Source organism: Arabidopsis lyrata (assembly GCF_000004255.2).
Source record: "Arabidopsis lyrata subsp. lyrata unplaced genomic scaffold ARALYscaffold_5, whole genome shotgun sequence".
NCBI classification, from domain to species: domain Eukaryota; kingdom Viridiplantae; phylum Streptophyta; class Magnoliopsida; order Brassicales; family Brassicaceae; genus Arabidopsis; species Arabidopsis lyrata.
The window spans coordinates 2129695-2153827 of record NW_003302551.1 but is presented as its reverse complement, the minus strand read 5'-3'; the positions used below and the strand labels follow the sequence as shown (position 1 = coordinate 2153827).

At 34.7% G+C, this 24133-nt stretch overlaps 5 protein-coding genes and 1 long non-coding RNA gene across 6 annotated transcripts; 3 read left to right on the top strand and 3 right to left on the bottom strand.

Annotated features, from left to right (window-relative positions):
- Positions 1 to 1148: 1148 nt before the first annotated feature.
- On the bottom strand, positions 1149 to 2831 carry LOC9311313 (zinc transporter 7). Its single transcript, XM_021025996.1, has 3 exons — positions 1995 to 2831; positions 1669 to 1818; positions 1149 to 1589 (listed from the first exon to the last, which is right to left on the bottom strand). The coding sequence occupies exons 1-3, from the start codon at positions 2634 to 2636 to the stop codon at positions 1284 to 1286; spliced, it is 1098 nt and encodes a 365-aa protein (XP_020881655.1). The 5' UTR covers positions 2637 to 2831; the 3' UTR covers positions 1149 to 1283.
- A 6894-nt stretch (positions 2832 to 9725) lies between these two features.
- LOC9312976 lies at positions 9726 to 10755 on the top strand. Its single transcript, XM_002876862.2, has 2 exons — positions 9726 to 9803; positions 9990 to 10755. The coding sequence occupies exons 1-2, from the start codon at positions 9767 to 9769 to the stop codon at positions 10547 to 10549; spliced, it is 597 nt and encodes a 198-aa protein (XP_002876908.2). The 5' UTR covers positions 9726 to 9766; the 3' UTR covers positions 10550 to 10755.
- Positions 10756 to 11282: 527 nt separating this feature from the next.
- Positions 11283 to 12410, top strand: LOC9311312. Its single transcript, XR_002331682.1, has 2 exons — positions 11283 to 12012; positions 12125 to 12410. It is a non-coding gene; the product is annotated as an uncharacterized LOC9311312 (long non-coding RNA).
- Positions 12411 to 15463: 3053 nt separating this feature from the next.
- LOC110228663 lies at positions 15464 to 16580 on the top strand. The gene is made up of 3 exons (XM_021026609.1): positions 15464 to 15592; positions 15757 to 15957; positions 16056 to 16580. Exons 1-3 carry the CDS (start codon positions 15556 to 15558, stop codon positions 16358 to 16360), a joined length of 543 nt encoding a protein of 180 aa, XP_020882268.1. The 5' UTR covers positions 15464 to 15555; the 3' UTR covers positions 16361 to 16580.
- A 1397-nt stretch (positions 16581 to 17977) lies between these two features.
- LOC9311310 (zinc transporter 7) lies at positions 17978 to 18552 on the bottom strand. The gene is made up of 2 exons (XM_021025024.1): positions 18338 to 18552; positions 17978 to 18260 (listed from the first exon to the last, which is right to left on the bottom strand). The coding sequence occupies exons 1-2, from the start codon at positions 18550 to 18552 to the stop codon at positions 17978 to 17980; spliced, it is 498 nt and encodes a 165-aa protein (XP_020880683.1).
- Positions 18553 to 18839: 287 nt separating this feature from the next.
- On the bottom strand, positions 18840 to 23202 carry LOC9312975 (heat shock protein 90-5, chloroplastic). The gene is made up of 19 exons (XM_021025198.1): positions 22725 to 23202; positions 22539 to 22612; positions 22328 to 22453; positions 22143 to 22236; positions 21975 to 22058; positions 21747 to 21890; positions 21540 to 21656; positions 21421 to 21456; positions 21235 to 21315; positions 21052 to 21156; positions 20814 to 20954; positions 20630 to 20722; positions 20462 to 20539; positions 20126 to 20380; positions 19941 to 20043; positions 19685 to 19859; positions 19504 to 19609; positions 19328 to 19417; positions 18840 to 19243 (listed from the first exon to the last, which is right to left on the bottom strand). Exons 1-19 carry the CDS (start codon positions 22974 to 22976, stop codon positions 19055 to 19057), a joined length of 2343 nt encoding a protein of 780 aa, XP_020880857.1. The 5' UTR covers positions 22977 to 23202; the 3' UTR covers positions 18840 to 19054.
- Positions 23203 to 24133: the final 931 nt, after the last annotated feature.

The following is a 24133-nucleotide window of genomic DNA, read 5'->3' as shown; positions in this document are numbered from 1 at the left end:
AATAATTATTTGAATTTAAAATTTTGTTTTAAGCATAATTCTATACCTTTTTAAAAGTTATTTCGAAAATATTTAATATATAGTGTAATTTTCATTAACTAGTATTTTATATTTTTACCTAAATTTTTTTTATTTTCATATTTGCAAATAGATTTGGTCTTCTTGTTCTTGTTCCTCACCAAATTTGGTGAGCAATACTTTTGTTCTATAATCCTTCGTATAAAAAGGAATGATGGGAAATTATGCGAAGACCATATGTATTAAATACTACGTACTTCTTTGAAAAATAAAGAAATATTCAATGTTCATCTTCTTTTTCTTTTTGATGGTTACCATTATAAGCCAATATGATTTTTGGGTAACGAAGGCATGTCATATTTATTATATTGTTGACCAACGTTAAAAGGAAATTAAATGGCTAGTATGCGTTATCTTCAAATTTTAATTTGTTTCTAAACGGGCGCTTGTCATATCTCGAGACTTTTTATATATGGTTTGTTGAAACTGAAAATTACACTATTTATTATAAAAAAATCGTTGAAGATTTGAATATTAGTTCCGGTTAGGTGACCATGTGTTCAAAGCTATATAATGTCGAAGTTGTCTTCTTCTATTGTAATCAATGGTTAATCAAATCATCGAACATCTTCTCTATAATCAAGAGAAATTTTGATTTCATATCATAAAAAGATATCGACTGCATTGTGTGATTCGACTAAGACTTCAACGAAAATCGACAACAGAGTTAAACCGTTTTTTTGACAACTTGATGGTAACAACTAACAACTTCGGAAGCACAAAATAAAGACTTTTTAAAATATGATAATCTCTTTTTTATTAAGGTTGTAAACTTTTTCGAAAATAAAATAATTTCAGAAAAGCAAAACTTTGGAACTCTAATTTAATTCATTTTTCCTTGTAAATTATATTTTGATTCTTCCATTTCATATGTAAATAATCTAACACCATTCAAGTAAAACACAATTTTCAAATTTCATTGCAACTCAATCTTCGTAACGCCAGAGGTGAAAATAAATTCTACAAACCCACCAACTATTAAGAAAATAAAAACTCATGGGAAAAAATCTTTCCAATTACAAGAAAGAAATAAGTCAATTCTTTTTAATTTAGCTAAAAAAATACTACAATTTATGCAAAATTCAAACTTCATTCCACAAATAAAAAGCAATTGTGCAGACCAAAATCATACAAGAATTTGTTCTACCAATAATCGAAAATCAAAGTGAATGATAGAAGTAAAAGATGAGTCTAACTCAAGACTTCTATGCCCACTTGGCCATCAAAGTCATTGCTCCAGCACCTATAAAGACAGCAACATAACCGAGGATATGAAGCTTCATGTTCCCTTGTATCTTTGGTCCGAAGAATTCATGAGCCAAGAGATTAACAAGTGCCATATAAATCAATAATCCTGCAGAGCACGCATTCAAGACCCCCACCACTATCAACGCGGTCGGACTTGTCTCATCATATATCTTTTGTATGGCCATCCCTAAAACAATCCCAAATGGTGTTGTGACCGAAAAGAAAAACACCATCATCCAATTCGTTTTGCTTTTAAATTGTGCCTATAATAAACAATTTAAAATATGTTAGACCGGTTGTTAATTTGACTATCAAATTAATACATATATAGCCTGGATTTACTTGTAAAATGGAACCACCGAGTCCCATTCCTTCAAAAAGTTGATGGAAACAAAGCGCTGCGATAAGTGATCGTATGGTACATTGGTTATCTGAAGCCCCCATAGCAAGACCGATCACAACCGAGTGAACTACGATACCTAGTTCCAATATCTGCACCAAAATGATATCATTTTAAAATACTCGTGAGATTTGTATTTGATTATTCGAATTCCAAATCAAAATTCAAACTAATTTTTAACAAGAGAAAACGTGTTTAGTAAAAATAGATCTATAGCTTCAACTACAAAATAAGAATTAAGAAATGATATAAAAATATATATATGCACCTGAGCAATGACTTTATTCCTAAGAAGTTGACTTGTCTTATTATCGTTGACCTTTTCTTGTTTCTCCACAGAATTAGATCCATTTTCTAGGGTTTGGATCTCATCTTGTGTATCCACAGAATTAGATCCATTTTCTAACGGTACGACTTCTCCTTCACGCTTACTAGTTCTCCTCGCATACGCACTCATCGCAAACGAATCAATCATTAAAACGAGCAAAGCCGAGACCATGGCGATGAAAGTGCTGAAAGGAAACTTCCTCCACGGATCTTCAGGCAAACATTTGGATGTGAGATCATCCACAGAGTCCGGTAATACATGCATAAAACCGGTTGCCAAAATTACACCCGAAGCTAAACACTTAACGAGCACAAACATATCTCGGTCGGGTCCTAAAGCAGGAATGGAACGAGTTAACAACGGTAAAGAAACACCGATCATGCTCGCCACTAAGATCGATGGGATTGCTATGATTTTAAGCTTTTGCGCTTCTTTGTTGTTGTGACATAATGGATCTCCAGATTCAGCTTTGCATTCACTAACATCTGCGTTTTCCGCGTTACCCGCAAGAGAGGTAAATGTGAAGGATAGAAGGAGAACTGTAATGGTTATGACTTTATAACAAGCTTTAGAAGAAGCCATTGCAGAAAGTGGAAAGAAGCTTTCTTTAGGGGGCTTTTATATCTTTTGCAATGAAGACTATAGGAGAAAATAATTTCGTCTCAAATTTATAAAGATTGTAACACAAAAAAGAAAACTTAAGATTGTGGACAACATGGGTTGTCTTATACTGTCTCCATCCGTACATACTTTTTGTTAATACGATGCTTAGATCAAAGTGACTTTTTGGTGATGTGGACTCAGTGAAGCGCCACGTGGAAATATTAAAAAGTGTGAGATTTTAATTTGGTGAAACTTTGATTCAAGATGTGACTCAGAATTTGTTTCCTCCATAATTGATATATCTTTCAAACTTTTTAAAATTTTCACCAAACAAAAAAAACTGATTTAGATTTTCTCACATAATTATTAATAAAAATAATTAAATACTGGATACATTACTCTAATTCATTGATTATTTCTTTAAAATGGATGATAAATTAAAACAATGTATATAGAAAATAGGATAAACTAATGTATGACATGCTTCAAAATATATATATATGTGTGTATTTGTCTATATATTTGTTTTGGTTAATTCCCTCACATTTTCTACCTAATGGCGACATAACCAGTTGATTAGAGTTAAATAAAAATCAATTAAAATCACACCCAAATAAATCAATAAAAAATAACCAACCCATCTAAACCACATCCCAAAACAAATAAATTAAATTGAACCGAAGTAAACCTGAAATCAAACAACGATTTAGATTGATGTTTCTTGAATAATAATCAACTAGGGGAGGTCCCCGCGCCCAGCGCGGAGTTGTATGTTGATTAAGACCGAATTAATAATTAATATTTAGGGTTATCAAGTTAGGGATATTTATTGAATTAATTTTGTCAAGAGTCTAATTTTTATAACGACATTAATATAGAATTATGGTAAAACGCTATAACTTTTGATATATATTATTAGTAATCAACAATTAATAGTGTTTTTGAATCACAAACAATTATTAGTGTTTATATCTTGATCTATATAATAGAATTAAATATAAAAAATCTATATATTTAAACCAACAATATATTAGCAACGCCCCGACCGCCACTGTCCATGGGTTCCCACGTCCAGTCTCGGTCTTTAGGCCCATCTTCTTTGTTTTGTCGTACTCTTGATTTTATGACATATTCATGCTTACTCGTTTCTTTCATATTAGCAACGCCCCGACCGCCACTGTCCGTGGGCTCCCCACGTCCAGTTTCGGTCTTTAGGCCCATCTTCTTTGTTTTGTCGTACTCTTGATTTTATGACATATTCATGCTTACTCGTTTCTTTCATATTTGTAATGCCACGACTGCCACTGTCTGTGGGTTCCCACGTCCAGTTTCGTTCTTTGAGCACATCTTCTTGGTTTTGTAGTACTCTTGGTTTTATGACATATTCACGCTTCCTCGTTTCTTTCATATTTGTAACGCTCCGACCGCCACTGTCCGTGGGTTCCCCACGTCCAGTTTCAGACTTTAATTTGGGCCCATCTTCCTGGTTTTTGTTGTATTCTTGATTTTATGACATATTCATGCTTTTAGATTGTATGTCACTGGAGTTTTCGTAGTTGGAAACAAATAATTGAAAAATATAATCTCTTACCATATCTCTTACCTATCAAGTAAGTCATCTTGCTCTTTGAAGTAGTTATGTACGTAAAATTTCAATGGTATAGAAACAGGCATCTCCTTTGTATATATCGTGTCATATTTATCGTCCCTATTGTAGTATCTTTGTCTCTACCTTCGCCATTGGTCGCTGCGTAACCCTTCAGTTGATCTCTTGTTTATAAAACCCATATAAAAAGTTGTAAGAGAAATATCATTTTCTTAACTGTATCGTATATGTATTTGTAGTATATTGATCTGAGATTGCAAAGATGTATGCCTATCAAGAAGCTCTTAGCAAAGTAAACACTAAAGATAGGTACTAAAAATGAGAGGGTTACAGAGAGCAAGTATCTATCCATTAGAAACCACTATGTGCAACTGAGAATAATTCATATATGTACATACATACACATGTATACAACGTATTGAAGCTTTTAAATTTAAATATCGAATGCTACAAAACTGGAAAATTGCTTGTGGAGAAAGCAATATGAACATGGCCACATATATAACAAATAACCGATTATGCTTGTCGTAGATCATTCTCTTTCAAACCAAAAGTTTTACCTAAACAACATATCAAGTGACTCACAAGAGATACATAAGAGCCATATCCTAAAAATATCCGGCAAAGCAAAAACGCTCCAGGTTCGAGAAGGAAGTCATTGGAAAATTTGAGTATATACCAAACTGGAGAGTAATTCGGCTACAAAGAGAGATGTGTTGGCTTTGAAGAAAAAGCTATGTGATGCTCTACCTTTTATTTATGAATTTTATGCTATGAATATATGTTTTTGTTAGGGTTCAACTTCAGTCTCCGGATTAGAGACTTATATTCATCCGACAAACAATTCGATGTCACAATCAACGCTACAAAATTGGTGGGTTCTCTCTATTAACAAACAAAAAAAAATTCTGGGGTATATATTTTTTTTTTGTTTTGTTAGATCCATACGACGAAGAACATGACGAAGAACACCAAAAATTCTCATCAATCCGGTACGTTTGATCTTATTTTTATTAGTTTAACAATTACGGTTATGTCCGAATCTGAAATAACCATGGCTCCAGACTCCTTCACACCATGGCCACATATCACCGGAGTGGAGACGATTTCAAATTCGGAGCTTCTCTTCGCATATAAAATCATACATATGGTCTCTTTGTTTCGGGTTCCCTCTACAATAATTAGTACATATTTCAAAACTGAGCTACAAAAGAGCACATTGGATTTTGGTAAACATCAAGATTGCTTCCTACCTTCCAAGAAACATGATAGACTAATTCACATCCAAGACCAAACATTAGCCACATAAAGCCTGAATCAAATTAAACGATCTTAGGATGCTCTTCATAATCCGTAAGTTAAAGAGACTTGCATTAATATTGCAAATTAGACTCTAGAGGTCCACAATGGTTAATCAGAGTGTATCAAAGACGACGAATAAAGCATGAATTAGAATATCAGCAGAGGAAGCACACAAATATTCAATAAACGTAATCAATCACTGAGAATAGCATGGACCCAACTTTTGAAAGATTCATAAAAAAGGAAGATTTTTCCTATGCAACAATATTCAAACAATGAGAAGATCAATGATTGATGACTAACCATACAACCGAAGCAAAGCCATAAACAGAAACGAAAGTACTAAAGAGCCACAACAGCAGTGATACGACATTTGTTTCCTCGCACTGGAAACAATGACGTGCTTCCATAAATCCAATCTAGTTTTTATGGAAAACAAACCTGCATTCATAATAAACACTACTATTAATTATTATTTTTTATGCAAGAATTAAATGGCAGTATAAAAAATTCAATGGTTAGTGCCGAAAAAAAAAGCAAGGATTAGTTATGATATCAAATCAAAATTAAATATCAAGCAAGGTATTTACATAAAATTAAGGCAGTGGAGGATCTAAGAATTTTTTATATGACAATATCTACAACTAAACAAACAAAATTTATATATTTTTAAAACAGAATCATTATTTTTTTTTTGGTAAGATTAAAACCGAATCATTATCATATTAGTAAAATTATCATTTATTTATTATTATCCACGTTAATTTAAAAGTTTAAGAGAATATCTGCTTTTTTCTCATAAAAGGATGGAATAATAACATAACTCTTTTAGATTTATAACTATATTTGACATTATCATATTAAATCTATTAAGATAAATATATTTCTTTTTGAAAAATATAAATAAAATGATAATATAATTATTATAGATTTACAATTATATTATTATCCATGTCAAAATTTTAAAACATTTTACTTTTTTCTCACATAGGAAGATAGAACAATAACGTAACAGTTTAAGATTGACAACATAAAAATAATATCAGAATTGGAACGCCAAATCATAATCAACACAATTAACACAACTCTAATGGGAAATTAGAGTTATCTTGTGATTAAAATACTAAACAAACAAAACTAACCGAAACAAAACAAAAGTCTTCCTTTCAAAATCATTAACGTGACGGATTGCTGACTGATTAAGTTGAAGTTTTAGGCATTTAAAGATCTAGAAAGATGATTAAGGTTAAACATTTTTATTTATTTTAAACAACGTTTGAATGTTGACAAAAAAAGAAGAAGAGAGTGTTGGGACCATCGGGAGAGACAACGTTGAGCAGCTGCGAAAGAAGCCAACGTTATCTATTATGTTCCTCAGAGTGTTTGATTTGACTTTTGATGACATTACACTCATGTCCACTTGTTGTCTCGAAAGTTCATGCAATGGAAAATTATTAAACAAAACAATTTACTTTTATGTATAAATCCTAGGAAAGAACCGATCAAGCTAAGATCAATGGTTGTGGTTTTAGTACCGTATACTTCTCAAATATACCCGTTGAATAACGGAAATCCGCACGACGGGGAGGAGACGAAGTCAACCTAGCTGGCAAAGGAGCTAACCCAGCTCCTTTGGTCTTATTTATTGTCATATGTATTTAGCAAAATATGGTATACAAACCGAACCAATCAACAACAAAACCTGGTTTTAAATTGTTGTATATTTCTCAAAAGTCAAAACCCATAATAACCAATGGAACAGAAGAAGCTAATGCAGAGCATACTTACGCTTGGAGTAAAGAGTGATGCAAGCTTCCATTGGCACACCCGAAAACGCATCAGAGCATGGAAAGAAACCTAAAAACCAATAAATTAAACAATAATTAAATCTTAGTGCATGGAAAACAAATCCTATACATACCAAAGTCCGAATCTCAGTGCCTTAGAATGACCTCGATACCAAAAACTTTAAGTTACTACTTCCATATATGTAATATGTTAGTTTGGGGAGAGAGATTGGCAACGAAGAGTAATTCCTGAATTTAACAGCCAAGTTTGTTATCCCTAATCTAAAGAGAGGAATACTTAAATTGTATTAACGACAAAAATTAGCCTCCTCTGAAGATTCATCCCTGAAATAAGTCATCTTTCTGACTTTGTGGCAACTGTGTTATCAAAAGTTGAGTGTTTCTTCTGAAAAAAGACATATTTGAAAATAATAAGAACATGTACCTCAACAAAATCGGGAGGTACCTCATCTTTTTACAACAAAAAGAAACATACCAAACCATCGATGATTACCTTCTCAAAAGTTGAAACCAAACTTTTTGATTATAAAAATTGATTAGTGGTGAAAATAGTGAAACCATAAATACAAAAAAAAAAAAAAATCAAATTTGTACATATAAACAATAAGATCACCTGTTTATTCATTGAATTAGGTCCAAATTTTCCATACACCAGTTGACATCGTCCCCTCCATACATCCACCCTACAATAAAAAGAAAAATTAAAATTAGGTAGAAGCAAAAAAAAAGAACAAAAAAAACAAGGGTTATTTATGATCTGAAATTGAATACCATGAGCAAGGTATTTATATTGAATAGGAGGCGGTGCATGATTTAGGGTTTCTAAATTTTTCGACGATAAATACAAAAAAAGAAAAGAAAATTTACATATTTTAATAAGCAAATCACTATCATAATAATAAATATTTGTAAAACTGCCATTTATTCATTGTTATCCATGTTTATTTAAAATAATATTTACTTTTTTCCGTAAAAATATGGAATAATAACAACTATTTTAGATTTACTACTATATCTGATACTATCTTATAAAATATATTAAAATTTAAGGGAAAATTCCTTTCTGTTTCAAAAATAAGGCGGAACAATAATATAATTTTTGATTTACAATAGATAGACATGCATGGCATCCATATGCGTCATGTCACGCTGATCCATATTTTTTTCCAAAACTCGATCTAATTGCTATTATGTGCAAAAATCACCGCCGTTCACGTTCATGTTCACGTTAGCACTCCATACCTTAATTCACATGTAAACCTCTCTGCCTATCTCTGACTTCAGCTCTCTCATCTTCGAGTCTCCCCAAGAAAGTTTTGACACCACACCAACATTTCATTCGTCAAAATTAAATCGAGTTTGCACAAGGTTACAACCGATTAATAGGTGGTCTTCTACCTTCTATTTACGATTTTATGCTATGAATATATGTTTTTGTCAGGGTTCAAGTCAATCTCCGGATTAGAGACTTATAATCATCCGACGAACAATACGATGGCGTGATAACCGTTTCTAAATTGGTGGGTTCTCTTTCATTGATATACATATTATTTTTTTGTTCGTTTTTTTTTTCCAAATATTTAGATTGAAACGACGACGAACACGACGATCATACCAAAAATTTCATCTATTCCGGTACGTTTGATCTTTATTTTAATTAGTTTAACAATTAATAGCCGTTTACGATTAATTTCGGATATCTAAATCTTATTAATTTGAGTAAGGTTAGAATAGTATTCTTTTCTGTTTATATTAATGCTCCGATTAATAATTTTCGGATATTTGACATTATCATCTTAAATATATCAATATTATAATAAATATTTTCCTTTTCCGATTTTTTTTTTTGGTATAATTCCTTTTCCGATAAATTATGAAACAGATCTGTTTGCACAAAAGGTAAAAAAGAAAAAAAAGAAAAAAAAAAAAAAAAACCATCAACCGTCTCCATTCACACGTTTCTTCATTATGATCACGAATTCACGTTCATGGAAGCTTCATCATACATTAACACTTACAAGTTTCTTCGTCGAGTTTTTGTCCAAGGTTTCTTCGTCAACTCTGTATCCAAGGTAATAAATATTTGTTCTTTTCATTGGTTAGAATTATAGGGTGCAGGATAGTATTGACGTCTTAAAGACATAACATGGTTAATTATCATGTTTATTGTTTCCAAAATTATTTTTTCCTGGTTAATTCCGAAATTCAATTTAATTTTTCCAAAATTAATTAGATTTCATTAAGGGTAATTAAGTAATTACGTAAAATCAAGGACTCAACAAGAGCCGAGAGTCCGACACGTCAGCAAAAACACTTCTCAAATATTGTTATATATAGATCCCTAAATTAGGGTTTAGTAGAAATCGAAAGTCTCCAATTCTCTCCGTCGAACCATGAGCGAAGACCTCTTCAAGATCGAAGATTTCTCCGGTAAGATCTCTCACCCGAAACTGTTTGTTTAAATTTTATATGATCCATCTGTCATAGTTAAACTAGCCCTGACCTAGTCGATCTGTTATAGTATAACAATGGTCAATGTATAGATCTAACCTATCTTATATCTTTTATTTCGTAATTAACTCGTTTATGCGTTTTCTGTGTTGTGAAACCGTGTAGAGCCTATCACACGCGTCGAAGGGGCTAAGATGGGCGTCTTCTGGGACCTCCGGGGTTACCCATTCCCTAATAGTATCAGTCCTGATTTGATCTATCAGAAAATCGAATCCTCTCTTATTGAGATTGGCTTTAGGGGTAAGATGTCAATCTGGGCTTATGTTGACGAGAAGGATGTTTCCTCCTGGGGTGACTTTTTGTGTAAGAAGACGTGGAAGGCAAGACTCTACTTCCTTCCTGGAGGCGAAAAACCCGATAAGAGAATGTTCAATGACATTCTTATATGGGAAAAGGACTCACCTGTGGACTTTCCTGAGCCAGCATCTGTGGTCGTAGTCTCTGATAAAGTCAGATGTGACCCCTATTTCTTCGACATGCTTAGTTCGATGGATATGGGTAGACACTACCATGTTTACTTAGTAGATCCAACTAAGCGTGTTCCACCAGAAAGTTCTGAATGGCCAATATTGCTCTTTGATGAAATGCACTCTTTTGCTAGAAAGAGAGGAAGGGAAGACGAAAATCCCACAAAGCGTAGAGCAGTTGCGGAAGATCAGGGCTGACACATTATATGTGAACTAGCTAGCTTATGTTCGTATCGGTGGATATGCTCGTTTTGCTTGCAGCAGATTTTATTTCAAAGACTCAGTTTTATTTTAAATTTTGTTACTTCTCCCCTCTTAGTGTGTTGGAGTTATCCGTTTACTAGCAAGTTATTTGCGGTCTTTCATCTAAATCCGAACGGTATATAGGTACTGCAGTGTTCACATTTCTGTTGGTTTTGTTGTATAAGACGCTAATAAGTTGTTACAATACAAACTTCATTTTAAGATATGTTCAAGAAAGTTTTTAACGTTCTTCTGCAAACATTTATTCATCGTTTTCATCATAGTTGAATGGTAATGGAACTGACTTGAAAGCAATATTTTCAAAAACCATGATAGAAAAATGATGAAGAAGAAAGCCAAAGATTGAAAAAAAAAAAAAAAAAAAAAAAAGAATAAGCCACAGATTAAAAACATGGGTTTGTTTGGAAACTAATACGTTTCTGAAACATAATTGTAGAAGTGGTACAGTTACTATTCACAATTAGGAGAATAGTCGGTGAGACGTGTTTGTGAGATAGAAATATTAGTGGGTTTTAGAAAAGACCAAAAAGGGCTTTTGTGTTTATTCGTTTCATCTCTCGTTTCTCTCTCCATCAAAGCTCTGCAACTCTGCTTCATCTCTCTCTCAGCTCTCTCGTTTCTCTCTCCATCAAAGCTCTGCAACTCTGCTCCATCTCTCTCCCCGCTCTCATTGCTCTCATTGCTCTCTCTCTCTCTCTTTCTCTCCGCTCAATTTTTACAACTTTTCTCCATCTCTGCAACTCTCATCTATCTTCTCCAATGTCATAGCTTAAATCTCGCGTACCCTCACTTACACAGCTCGATTACGACCAATTAAACACAAAGCCATTACGAGAAACATAGACAATTTTAGGAAATCCCTATAACAAATTAAAATTGGTTGATTTGTGGATTTCAATTCCAGGTTCGTTGGGTTTGGGAATTCATTTGTGAAATTAGAAATCAAGTCAATATTCTACAAGCATGACCCTTCAATAATTACAAATAGATCGATATCTATAATTAATCAGATGATTTTTTGTTTGGAACATTTAGGATTGGTCGTTGCTTTTACTTGATATAATAAGTGAAATTAGAGTTTTTTTTTATCTTTTGAGTTAGTTGTTGTTCTTTACTCGGGAGTCTTTTGATTTCAATGTGCTCTCTATCAAAAGGTTACCGTTTACTTCTTCTTTGGTGTGTAGCTATTTATGCGATTCTCATCAATTAAGGTTTATTTGTTGGAGTTTTGGTTAGTATTTGTTATTAAGTTGAGAATCGATTAAAGATGTTGTTGTAGGTTCCGTGGTGGAGAATGGCAGCGCTGAAATCATCAAGTGGAAAGGAGAAACTTTCGAAAAAACTTGAGATTGCTGAAGATGGTAAAGAGGAGAACGATGAAGAAGAAGGAAGCAAAGGTGAATAATTGATTTTCTCTTTAGTGATTATTGATCACGTGGTTTTGTGTTTGTGTCTTTAATTACTGCACACATTTGGTAAAAATGGATCTTTTGTTTTTGATCTTTTAAGCTTAGGTAGGCGTCAACGAAGAAGAAGAACAACATTAAAAGCAATTAAGAGATTTTTGTTTTTGACTATTTGTTTCTTGTAACAACATTAAAAGCAATTGAGAGTTTTCTTAGAACCGTGACGCCGTCGCTCAATCTCAAACGACACAAAGGCCAAGCTGATCAGTACTCTCCTTCGTCCCTGGATAATTGCTTCTCGGTTTAGTGTGTCTCTCCTTCTTGATTTAGTTACGCAATATACTTTGGTGGATTAAGGGCTAGATAATAGTAAGAAGACCCTTTTCTTTTATCTTTTCCTAAGATTTAGTTTGTATGGTGTTGAAATATAATAAAGAAAGAAAAAGAGAAGGTAGGGAAAAACTATTCGGACATGGGTTCTCCAGCAAATTAGTTCATATGTGAATGGCTTCTGTACAGATTACATATCGTACATCCAGGTTTATGTACAGATAGTATTCTGTTCACATCTATGGTGGCTGTACAGTCATTCTGCTGTACAGTTGTCTTCTGCTGTACAGTGGTCTACATCTGTACAGTCATTCTGCTGTACAATTGTCTTCTGCTGTACAGTGGTCTACATCTGTACAGTCATTCTGCTGTACAGTTGTTTTCTGTACAGTGGTCTACATCTGTACAGTGATTTATATCTGTTTATATATTATTTGTACATTGTTTGTTAATATAAATTTTAAAATTTATAAAACAAAATGCATATCAAATAATTGAGAAAAAAACATAGATTTTTATGTATATGATCAATTTTAGAAAAATAAAATTTACGAACGAGCATTTTAGTTATTAAACTATGAGGGAATGAAATATAATAAAGAAAGAAAAAGAAATTTAAAAAAATAAAATTCTGACCACACTCTCTCACACTCTCGCACACACTTTTTTTTCAAGCCCAAAGAAATTAAAAAAAAAATTACACTCTCACTGACACTTTCTCTCTCACACTCTATCTCTGACACTCACACTCTCAAACGTCTCACACCCTCTCTCACACTCTTTCTCTCTCACACTCTTTCTCTCACGAACAATTGTAAATAGTACCCGTACTAGTTTGCCTATTATGTTTCTGGAACGTACTATATTCCCAAGATGTAGACCACTGTACAGAAAACAACTGTACAGCAGAATGACTGTACAGATGTAGACCACTGTACAGCAGAAGACAACTGTACAGCAGAATGACTGTGCAGATGTAGACCACTGTACAGCAGAAGACAACTGTACAGCAGAATGACTGTACAGATGTAGACCACTGTACAGCAGAAGACAACTGTACAGCAGAATGACTGTACAGATGTAGACCACTGTACAGCAGAAGACAACTGTACAGCAGAATGACTGTACAACCACCATAGATGTGAACAGAAAACTATCTGTACATCAACCTGGATGTACGATATGTAATCTGTACAGAAGCCATTCACATATGAACTAATTTGCTGGAGAACCCATGTCCGAATAGTTTTTCCCTACCTTCTCTTTTTCTTTCTTTATTATATTTCAACACCATACAAACTAAATCTTAGGAAAAGATAAAAGAAAAGGGTCTTCTTACTATTATCTAGCCCTTAATCCACCAAAGTATATTGCGTAACTAAATCAAGAAGGAGAGACACACTAAACCGAGAAGCAATTATCCAGGGACGAAGGAGAGTACTGATCAGCTTGGCCTTTGTGTCGTTTGAGATTGAGCGACGGCGTCACGGTTCTAAGAAAACTCTCAATTGCTTTTAATGTTGTTACAAGAAACAAATAGTCAAAAACAAAAATCTCTTTTTTTTTTTTGCCAATAAACAAAAATCTCTTAATTGCTTTTAATGTTGTTCTTCTTCTTCGTTGACGCCTACCTAAGCTTAAAAGATCAAAAACAAAAGATCCATTTTTACCAAATGTGTGCAGTAATTAAAGACACAAACACAAAACCACCACGTGATCAATAATCACTAAAGAGAAAATCAATTATTCACCTTTGCTTCCTTCTTCTTCATCGTTCTCCTCTTTACCATCTTCTGCAATCTCAAGTTTTTTCGAAAGTTTCTCCTTTCCACTTGATGATTTCAGCGCCGCCATTCTCCACCACGGAACCTACAACAACATCTTTAATCGATTCTCAACTTAATAACAAATACTAACCAAAAACCCAACAAATAAACCTTAATCGATGAGAATCGCAGAAATAGCTACACACCAAAGAAGAAGTAAACGGTAACCTTTTGATAGAGAGCACCATTCCCTAATTGAAATCAAAAGACTCCCGAGTAAAGAACAACAACTAACTCAAAAGATAAAAAAAAATCTAATTTCACTTAATATCTTAGTTCATGTCTAAGGATTGTACCAGATTAAGATATCAACAGTTCCATGGAAAGAGCTTAACTTTCAAGTGCTGTATGCAATTGAATTAAAAATCTAAACTTTCTCTAAATCGAATCATAGCTTTGTAGAAGCCCTAAAATCCTAAATCTAGAAAGAGCGAATCCAAGTGACCACATAGATCCAGAAATCTAAAAACTAATCAATAAGCCTGAATTTATTTTGTTATGAGAACAGATCCGAGAAAGACCCATCAAGAGATGATTCCTAAAGCACCAAACTTTGAACAATTTCGATGAAATCCAGAGAAATTACACAAAATCAGGATATACCCACAAGGAATTACGAAAATTTACAGAGAAAGGACGAGAGAGATGAATTGCAGCAGACCTGAAATGAGTCGGCGAGAGGAAGAAGAAGAAGAAGAAGATGATGAAGAAGTGAAATAGCCCTGAAGGAGGAAGAGGAAGATGAGAACGTTGACGACAGTGAGAGCAATTGTGGCGTTCTTGAACGAAAATAGAAAAACCAAACCCGACAAGCTTGCTTGGATGTTATCCAAATTCCCACCCAATGATACGTTTACTCTCACTAAATCTTCTCGATCCTTCAAACCCGATACAACTATTATTCTCCATTTTCGCTAACAAGAAGAAATAAAGATTGAATTTTTTTAGATACCCAGAAACAAGGGGAAACAATGAAGCAGAGATCATAGAGAAGAAGAAGAATAGTAGTTATTGTGGTCCATGAATTCGAGAAAAATTCTGATTGTTTTAAGTATAGTGATGGCATTGTCGTAAATATAAGAAATATCTGAGGGTTACAATGTCTTCAAAACAGTGAAGCACAGTAAAACTGGGGGTTTTCCCAATTGTAAATAGGAACCGTACTAGTTTCCATATTAAATTTTAAAAACGTACTATATTCCCAAATATCTCTAAAAACATCCTTAGAAAGAGATCCAACGGTTAAAAACATGCCAGGCACGATAAAAAAAAAAAAAAAAAAAAAAACCACAAAGGCTCTCTCTCATCCGTAGACACATTCAAAGCCCTGACCTAACCCTAACGTAGCAAGAAAGTCTCCAATTCTCTCCGTCGAACCATGGGCGAAGACCTCTCCACGATCGAATTTTCCTCCAGTAAGATCTCTCTCCATCTCTAACCGGAATCTATTTGTTTAGGTTTTATATAATCGATCAGTCATAGTATAATAATGGTCAATGTAGATCTCAATGTAGATCTAACCTATCTTGTATCTTTTATTTCGTAACTAACTCGTTTATGCGTTTTCTGTTTTGTCAAGAGGATGAGACAGTTGTCTTCTGGAACTTGGAGGATTATCCAATCCCTAGAGGTGCCAGTCTTGATTTGATTTATCCTAATATCGAATCAGCTCTCCATAAAATGGGTTTTCATGGTCATCTGTCAATCATGGCCTTTGGTGACAAATTGTACCACGACATAGATGCCTTGTCCATGGCCAATATCGCATACGATCCTGAAGGTGAATGAATATTCCTTTACTTATTAACTTACACTCTTGTCGTTTCTTCTACTTATTATATATGTCTGTAGTAATCTAGGTCTCTTGTTTATCTATAGTTTCACCGGGTGATGATTCGTGTGTTTGGAGGATGACTGCAGAGATTGTTTCTTTCTTAGCAGTGAGCTTTCCCATGAATTATATGGTTGTCGCAAAACAACACCCTGAGTTGTACAGGGTTCTTCATTGTTTGAAATCGAGGAATCAAATTGTTCTCTTGTTAGAGCCTCCTGGAGACACCGCACAACAAGATACTCTATTTCCTTGTGTAGACTCAGTTGTTGATTGTACCAACGTTTTTGGTGGAGGAAAGCCTATACACGCACTACGAGATAATCGTGTCTACTGTTATTTATGTGGTTAGTGTATGAAAACATTCATGTTTCATAATTTGCAGTTTTTATTCCTTTCCACCAAATGCTTTTTTACCAAGAATAAATATATATTTAGTTTTAACCACTTGCTTGGTTAAGCAGTGAGAGGGGTGGTTAAATGTATGAGTAATTGGTGAGAGAGAAAGAGATAGGAAGGGGAAACAAAACAGCTTCTTCAAAGTGAGACCTAATGTAGAGTTTTACAATTTTCATAGTATTGATTTTCCCAAATATCTCATTTTTGGGATACATTCCTCCAGCACCTATAAGACAGCAACATAGGCACATGACCGAAGTTTCATGTCCCCTCTTAGAGGCCAGATATTAACAAAGGCGATATAGATTAATAGTCCCGCGGAACATGCTTTCGAGACCCCAGCCACCATCAACGCGGTCGGGCTTGCCTCATCTAATATTTTTTGTATTTTCAGCCCTAAATCAGTCCCACACGCTGATGCGATCGAAAAGGTACATACTTGTTGACATTTGGGGTTCTTCCTCTATTTAACCTTTAGAGGTTCACCATCTTTATTCTCTCTTTGTTCTCTTTAATGCTTTGTATCACTCACTCACTTTAACACAAGCACAAAGAGAACCTTAACTCTCATTCTCTCTAGTCTTTGGTTTGTTTCTTGCTTTAACACAAAGACATAAAACGTTTGGTAAGAGAGAATTAAAGAGAGAAACCATTAATTGTCTACATTTTGTTTATTGGATCAAAGGATCCTTTTCTCATCACACATACAAGCATACTTATACTACTTTACTTCTACTTCTACTTACTACATACACATACACACACTTGCACTTGGACCTTACTCCTAGTTCTAGACTCTCTTACACAAGCAATGTTAAACTACTAACCCATACACAACAACAACTCTTAACCACTACACTTGACAACTCTAGTAAGCTAGTCCTTAACTAACAAAACATTTAGCCCAATCACTTATTCTTACAAAACAACACAAGCCCAACTTGTCTCTTCTTGTGTTGACTGTCCTCTTTGTCGTTGACATATTTTTCGACATCTTCTTCTCTTTGCTCTGTTCTTCTTCTTCTTCTTCTTCTTCTTCTCACTAAAGCTTTCTCCTTTGTTGCAGATTTAATCAAGAACTCAATCTCAACAATACTACCATTATCCAGTTCGTTTTCTGTTGCGCCTATATAATAAACAAAAAACATAAAGAAAAATATGTAAGATCGATTGTTTGATTACTATCAAATCAATATGTATATTTAGCAATGGATTTAGAGACGAATTTACTTGAAAAATGCAACCACCGAGTCTCATTCCTTTAAGGAGGTGGTAGAAAGAATCAAAGAAAGCGATACAATAAGTGATCGTATGGTACATTGGTTAACTGAAGCCCCCATCGCGAAACCGATAACGATCAGGTAGACTCCCATACCTAGTCCAAACATCTGCACCAAAATGACTACATTACATCATTACCGTTTTTTTTTATTAATAGCTGAAATTCTAAGCCAAAGTCTACCCTAATTTATACTCTAGCTACAACGTCGATTAGAGGAAATCGATCTCTAACGTCGATTATAAAATGAGAAATGAGAAAATTTTATATAAACCAAATTGTATTTGTACCTCAAAGATTACTACTAAGACTATATCTATTCCTACGACGTTGACTTGTGTTATCATCGTTGACCTCATCTTGTTTATCCATATCACTAGTCATCTTCTTATACAAACTCATCGCATACAAATTGAACATAAAAGGAAACAGATCCGAGGCCATCACGATGAAAGTGGTGAAAGGAAACTTCTTCCATGGATTTTCAGGCAACAACTCAGACGTTAAATAATCGAAAGAGTCCGGTAACACGAGCATAACACCGGTCTCCAAAATAGCACCCGAAGCTAAACCTCTAGCGATCAAAACATATGTCGGTTAGGTCCTAATTCCTAAAGAAAGATCGGAACGAATTAACAACGGTAAGCAAACACCGCTAATGCTCGCCGAGAAATTGATATGATTGCTTTGAGTTTAAGTCTTTTGTGTTTCTTTGTTGTTGTGGCATGATGAATCTCTGGATTATATTCAGTTTTGCATTCCTTTACGTCTGTGTCTTCAGCATTACCGGCAAGAGAGATTAATGTCAAGGAGAGAAGGAGAACGGTAATGGCGAAGATTTTGTAATAAGCTTTAGAAGAAGCCATTGAGGAAAGTGAAAACTGAGAAGACCCTTTCTTATCATCAAGGCTTTAGGGAAAATGTTTTCATTTTCAATTTATAAGATTGTAATTTGTAACAAATGATCTTAAACCACTTGTTGAACATATAGATTTTAAGTAAAAATCAGAATTTCTCTACAAAATTATTACCAAATAAATAATATATAGATTCATAATGTAACACAATTCAAAATGCAAGTACTTTTTGGAATAAAAAAATGCAAGTAGGAATTTTGAAAAAGAAAAATTCAGCCTCTTGATTTTCCTTCAAATAATCGTAAATACTTTTGTTACAAGCCTTTTTTTGTGTAATTTCTCTAAAATTATTTTAATTATCCAAAAACAAACTACAAATATTGGATAAATCTCGTTCATGATTTAATTATGGGCTTTCCTTAGGCGGTTAGGCCCATGATACTGCTAATGAAGAAGATAAAGCGTTTTGTGTAAAAAAAATTCACTGGAAACAAAAGAAGGTAAAAAAGGATCAATCTTGCCAAGGATCACTCTCTGCCCTAACTTCAGATGGTTCAACTACCTCTGTTTCTCCACTTTTGTCATCTCCTTCATTCACAGTCGAGCTTTCTTCTTCTTCTTCAACTCTGCCCCATCTTCCTCCAACCGCCATTGCCATCATCTCATAAATCTTGTTCCCGAGCTCGGCCGGGCTATCAGGCTGTTCAACAAACAAATCAAAAGTGAGTAAAAAAAAAGGTCCAAGACTTTTACTGAGGAACAAGAAAGGTTTTAGATTTCTTACAGTGAATCCACTTGAGATTATAGCAGTGTCATACAAGAGATCGACCACTCTTGTTGCTTCAGTGCTCTCTGGTGCATTCTTACAAGCAGCCTGAACCAAAAGAATACAAAAATGAAAAGGCTTCAAGATCTCTGAGCCGATAGATTTCCGGAGAGAATATTGTAGCACACACTTACGTTCAAGTCTTTGATGATGGCATGATCTGGATTGATCTCTAGTATTCTCCTACCTCTCATGAACTCCAGGCTTGAAGTGTCTCCAAGAGCCTGTGCCTTCATTAGCCTTTCACAATGAACAAGCACATAAGTTTTATGATATGTCTATTTTGTTTTATAAAGCTTTTGCTGAAATACTAACCTTTCCATATTAGCTGACCACCCAAATTTGCCTGAAACAAGCACACAAGGAGAAGAGCTCAAACGATTTGAGACTTGGACTTTTGCAACTTTGTCACCGAGCTGCTGTTTTATCCAGTCACAGAGAAGGTTAAACTCTTGTTTAGCTTCCCTGTCCTTTACTTCATCTTCATCTCCTGCGAGAATGGACACGTTTTGTTACAAACAAATGGTTGAGAGAAATGTGCGGGCAGTATGCAGTGCTAAACAATACTTACCGAGTTCCAAATCTTCTTTGCTGATATCGACGAATTTCTTTTCTTTGTAGGTTTGCAAATTCTGAATCGCAACTTCATCGATTGGTTCAACCAAGTATAGAACCTATAATTAACAAAAACAAGTGGTGAGAAAGTCAAATCAAAACAAAATCTCGAAGTTGAAAAACTAATCTTGAAGCATATACCTCAATATCTTTTTGGATTAATTTCTCCAAGAAAGGGGCAGACTTGGCACTTTTAAGACTATCAGTGGCGAGGTAGTAGATCGCCTTTTGGTTCTCTCCCATGTTCTCGATATAATCATCCAAGCTTGTCAATTCTTCTTCATTCTTGGAACTGTAGAATCTGAGTAGCGGTGTAATACGCTTGTGGTTACCGGTGTCTTCAATACAACCCAATTTCAGGAATCTACCAAAGTTCTCCCAGAATTTCTTGTAATCCTAGAATCGATTGTACCACATGAATATTACGGGCCCTCAAATGGGCTTAAAAGAACAAAATTAGACTAATGAGATACATACCTCTTTGTTTTCACTTTCGGAGATTTCTTGTATCATGTCAAAGGTTTTTCTAATGAGCCTCTTTCTCATGATTCTAACCTGAACATTATCAAGAAAGATATTATACTTAGGAGTTGAAATTCATATTATATGATAAACATTTGTATCACTAATTGTTGCACCACTTACAATTCTGCTTTCTTGGAGAATTTCACGGGAAACATTAAGAGGAAGATCATCAGAGTCCACCACTCCCTTCACAAAGCTCAAATATCTCGGGAACTGCAAACAGATTACAAAACATAATCAGATAATATATCGAACAACAAATTTAAAGAGATTTCTACAAAAGAAAGAACCAAATAGAACTCACAAGCTCTCCATCAAAATCATCAGAGATAAACACACGCTTCACGTAGAGACGAATGTTCTTTGTTTTCGGGTTTGTAACATCCTCATTGTTAAGGGGACCCATCCCAGGGATGTACAAAATACTCCTGAACTCAACCTCACCCTTTGAGAATCAAGACAATACAGAAACTAGTAAGGGCCAGTTGAAGAATTCATAAATTGACATAAATATATATCGTATAATGTATAAGTATAAGGACCTCAGTTGTGAAGTGTGTGTGAGCAAGTGGATCCAAGAACTCATTGAAAGCCTTTTTGTAGAACTCATTGTACTCTCCTTTTTCCACTTCCTTCGAATTGCGCATCTATTCAAAAACACAAAATAATCAGTAAACATGTTGAACGAAGAGTACAAAACACAGGTTCCAGCTCCAAGGCATTACCCATAGCGGTTTTGTCTCGTTGGCTAGTTCCCAATCCCAATACTTCTCAGTTTTAGTGGTCTTCTTTTTCTTTGGCTCACCCTGGAAACAAACAAGTTTCCAATTCAAATCAGTAAACAAAAATCTAGGACAGTATTTGGTTGTGACTGTTTGTTACACACAATTTAAACTCCATAAATTTTTTACCTCTTCTCCTTCCTTAGCTGGTTCTTCCTCTTCAACCTACAACAAGTTACAAATCGTCAAACCATATTAGCAATTTGAATACACTAATATGATTACAAAGACAAAACTGTCATCCTCACCTCTATAGTCCTTGATTTCTCCTGCCATGTATAGATAGGAAACCCAACGAACTGAGAGTAATTCTTCACAAGGTTCTTGATCCTCGTAGACTCCGCAAATTCGTATTTATCATCCTCCTGCAGCCAGGAAAAAGCAGTCAAACAAACTATAAGAGATCTCAATATTAGACACATCAAATCGAAGAATGATTGAATAGAGAAACGCACCCTCAGATACAAGGTGATTTGTGTTCCACGGCGTAGAATGTTTTCAGGGTCTGTTTCTTCTCTGATCACGTACGAGCTACTATCGGCAACCGATTCCCAAACATATTGCTTGTCAGACTTGGGGCTTTTGGTAGACACAACAACCTGAAAGCAAAGACAATTGTAAGTCCATTCCTCGTAATAAATACATTCACCAGAAGAGAAGAAACAAATGTTGAAAGTCTTCACCTTTTCAGCAACTAAGAAAGCAGAGTAAAACCCAACACCAAATTGTCCTATCAAACCATTGTCAGCACCGAGGTCCTTGTTTTCCTAGATAAAGAGAGATATTAGTACAATGAGTCTGAAAACTTCACAATGCTAGCAACTAATTTTCAAAGAGATGGGGAAAAAAACCTTAAGAGCCTTCAAGAATTTCGAAGTACCACTTTGAGCAATAGTTCCAAGACAGTCTATAAGTTCTTCCTTTGTCATTCCAATACCAGTATCGCTGCATATTCACATCCAACCACTTTAAGTAAACAGTTCTGTATAATTCTCAAAACTCAAGTAACAAAAGAAAGATGAGAATTCACTCATACGTTATGGTAATAGTGCCGTTATCAGGATCAGGCTTAATCCTAATCTCAAGATCTCCACCATCTCCAAGCAAAGAAGGCTCTGTTACACTCAAGAACCTCAGCTTATCCAAAGCATCACTTGCATTACTGAAGATATACAAACACATCCAAAATCAGATTTTGACAGAAACAAACAAATCAATTCTAAAACAATCCATCAAAATTGACTAACCTTACAAGCTCCCTGAGAAATACCTCCTTGTGACTGTATAAGCTATGAACAATCAAATCCAACAATCTACTAACCTGCAAATGAGATTCAAACAATCAAATCTTAAAACTTTAAATTCCCATCACAAATCCAATCGATGCCCAGAAAAAAAGTTTGAAACTTTAGGAGATATGAAAGAGAACCCACCTCAGCTTGGTACTCAAACTTCTCACCGGAACCTTCTTCAGTCGTTTCTTTCTCCGCCACGGCGGCGTCACACTTCACGGCGAATCGATTACATCTTTTCTCGAGATTCCAACTACACGAAAGGTCGGTTCTTAGAGCGCCGCCGCGAGGCAGAAACGAGCTTCTCAGATGAGAGAGACGAGAAGAGAGAGGAGTGATTGGAACTGAAGTCAAAGGAGTTGTGTAGAGACTTCTACTCAAAGCTGGAGCCATTAGAATGAAAGTTGTGAAGGAAAGATTTGAGATTTGTCAAATCTCTCAATCTCTAAAGAGAGAAGAGTTTGTAGTAGTAGTAGTTGAACAAAGAGTAACCTAAAAACCCTATAAAAGGTTTAAGGAGAGTGAAGGTAAGAGAGGTTTCTAGAAGAAGAGCGTATAAGAGAAGAGATGTTTTGAGATTGTGAGGTCTACGAGAAGCCATTTCATCAATACCGTAGGATTATCCGTTTGATTCACACGCGCCTCTGTTGCGCGTGGAAACAATTATAAAAAACAAACAAAAAAAGCAAATCAAATTGTAATCAAGAATTTATGTAATCAAATTATAAAAAAAAACGGAAATCAAGATTTTATGTATTAACAAGCCAAACTGAAATCGATTAAAACTTATATTTAAAATTACATATACATATTTTAATTTATATTTTATTAGTTTGAATCCTTGTTCTAATAAACGCTAGGCGCTAGTCGGGCGGCCGGGGTGGGCCTAGCGCCTAGCGGGATTACTCAGGGATTAAACGGGATTACTTGGGGATTAACTTTAGATACTTTTAATTTAGATTTATGTATATATATTAAAAAAACGTAAGTGTACAATGATTATAACGTGGTACAGTGGCATGTCTCCTTCATTTGACCTTGGGAACGAGGGTTCGATGCTCAATTTTGATATTTATCTCTTTTTTTTTTTAAGAATCGCGAATTTACAAAATTGCCCCCGTCCCCTTCCTTTCTCCCCGCGACAACAAAACCCTAGTTTCTGCGTTTTTTTGTTTTTTTTCACAATTCCATCGTTTTCATGTTTTTCTTTTAGGTTTATACCAAATTATGATAGATCTATTAGTTAACTATCGATTTCTAACTTAAATCAAAGCAAAATATGAATTTTTTTCTGAAACTCAGATTTGTTGGCCGATTTGGACAAATCGCAACGGTCCACCACCGCCGAGCGCCTCGCCGGCGACTAATCGGCCGCCTAGTCCGCGTTTTTGAACAAGGGTTTGAATTAAAGCAAAGTGATTTACAAATAATTTACGTAAATTCATTTTCTAAAAATAAAATAAAAACCAAACCTTGAAAAGCTAAACCGAAACTACACGCAAACTAATTCATCACAGTCCACACTATAAGAAATGTCCGCATATGGGCCT

What these genes read in the sequence shown, in the direction of transcription:
- LOC9312975 (XM_021025198.1), bottom strand. Translation starts at nt 22,976, where the DNA reads ATGGCTCCAGCTTTGAGTAGAAGTCTCTACACAACTCCTTTGACTTCA. An exon ending in AACGGCACTATTACCATAAC is followed by an intron (nt 22,237 to 22,327) that starts GTATGAGTGAAT and finishes GTGAATATGCAG; the next exon opens with CGATACTGGTATTGGAATGA. An exon ending in TTCTCCAAGAAAGCAGAATT is followed by an intron (nt 20,540 to 20,629) that starts GTAAGTGGTGCA and finishes GATAATGTTCAG; the next exon opens with GTTAGAATCATGAGAAAGAG.
- LOC9311310 (XM_021025024.1), bottom strand. Translation starts at nt 18,552, where the DNA reads ATGGCTTCTTCTAAAGCTTATTACAAAATCTTCGCCATTACCGTTCTC. An exon ending in TCTCGGCGAGCATTAGCGGT is followed by an intron (nt 18,261 to 18,337) that starts GTTTGCTTACCG and finishes TTTGATCGCTAG; the next exon opens with AGGTTTAGCTTCGGGTGCTA.
- LOC110228663 (XM_021026609.1), top strand. Translation starts at nt 15,556, where the DNA reads ATGGGCGAAGACCTCTCCACGATCGAATTTTCCTCCA. An exon ending in CACGATCGAATTTTCCTCCA is followed by an intron (nt 15,593 to 15,756) that starts GTAAGATCTCTC and finishes TGTTTTGTCAAG; the next exon opens with AGGATGAGACAGTTGTCTTC. An exon ending in TATCGCATACGATCCTGAAG is followed by an intron (nt 15,958 to 16,055) that starts GTGAATGAATAT and finishes GTTTATCTATAG; the next exon opens with TTTCACCGGGTGATGATTCG.
- LOC9311313 (XM_021025996.1), bottom strand. Translation starts at nt 2,636, where the DNA reads ATGGCTTCTTCTAAAGCTTGTTATAAAGTCATAACCATTACAGTTCTC. An exon ending in GGAATAAAGTCATTGCTCAG is followed by an intron (nt 1,819 to 1,994) that starts GTGCATATATAT and finishes ATTTTGGTGCAG; the next exon opens with ATATTGGAACTAGGTATCGT. An exon ending in TCGGTGGTTCCATTTTACAA is followed by an intron (nt 1,590 to 1,668) that starts GTAAATCCAGGC and finishes TGTTTATTATAG; the next exon opens with GCACAATTTAAAAGCAAAAC.
- LOC9312976 (XM_002876862.2), top strand. Translation starts at nt 9,767, where the DNA reads ATGAGCGAAGACCTCTTCAAGATCGAAGATTTCTCCG. An exon ending in CAAGATCGAAGATTTCTCCG is followed by an intron (nt 9,804 to 9,989) that starts GTAAGATCTCTC and finishes GAAACCGTGTAG; the next exon opens with AGCCTATCACACGCGTCGAA.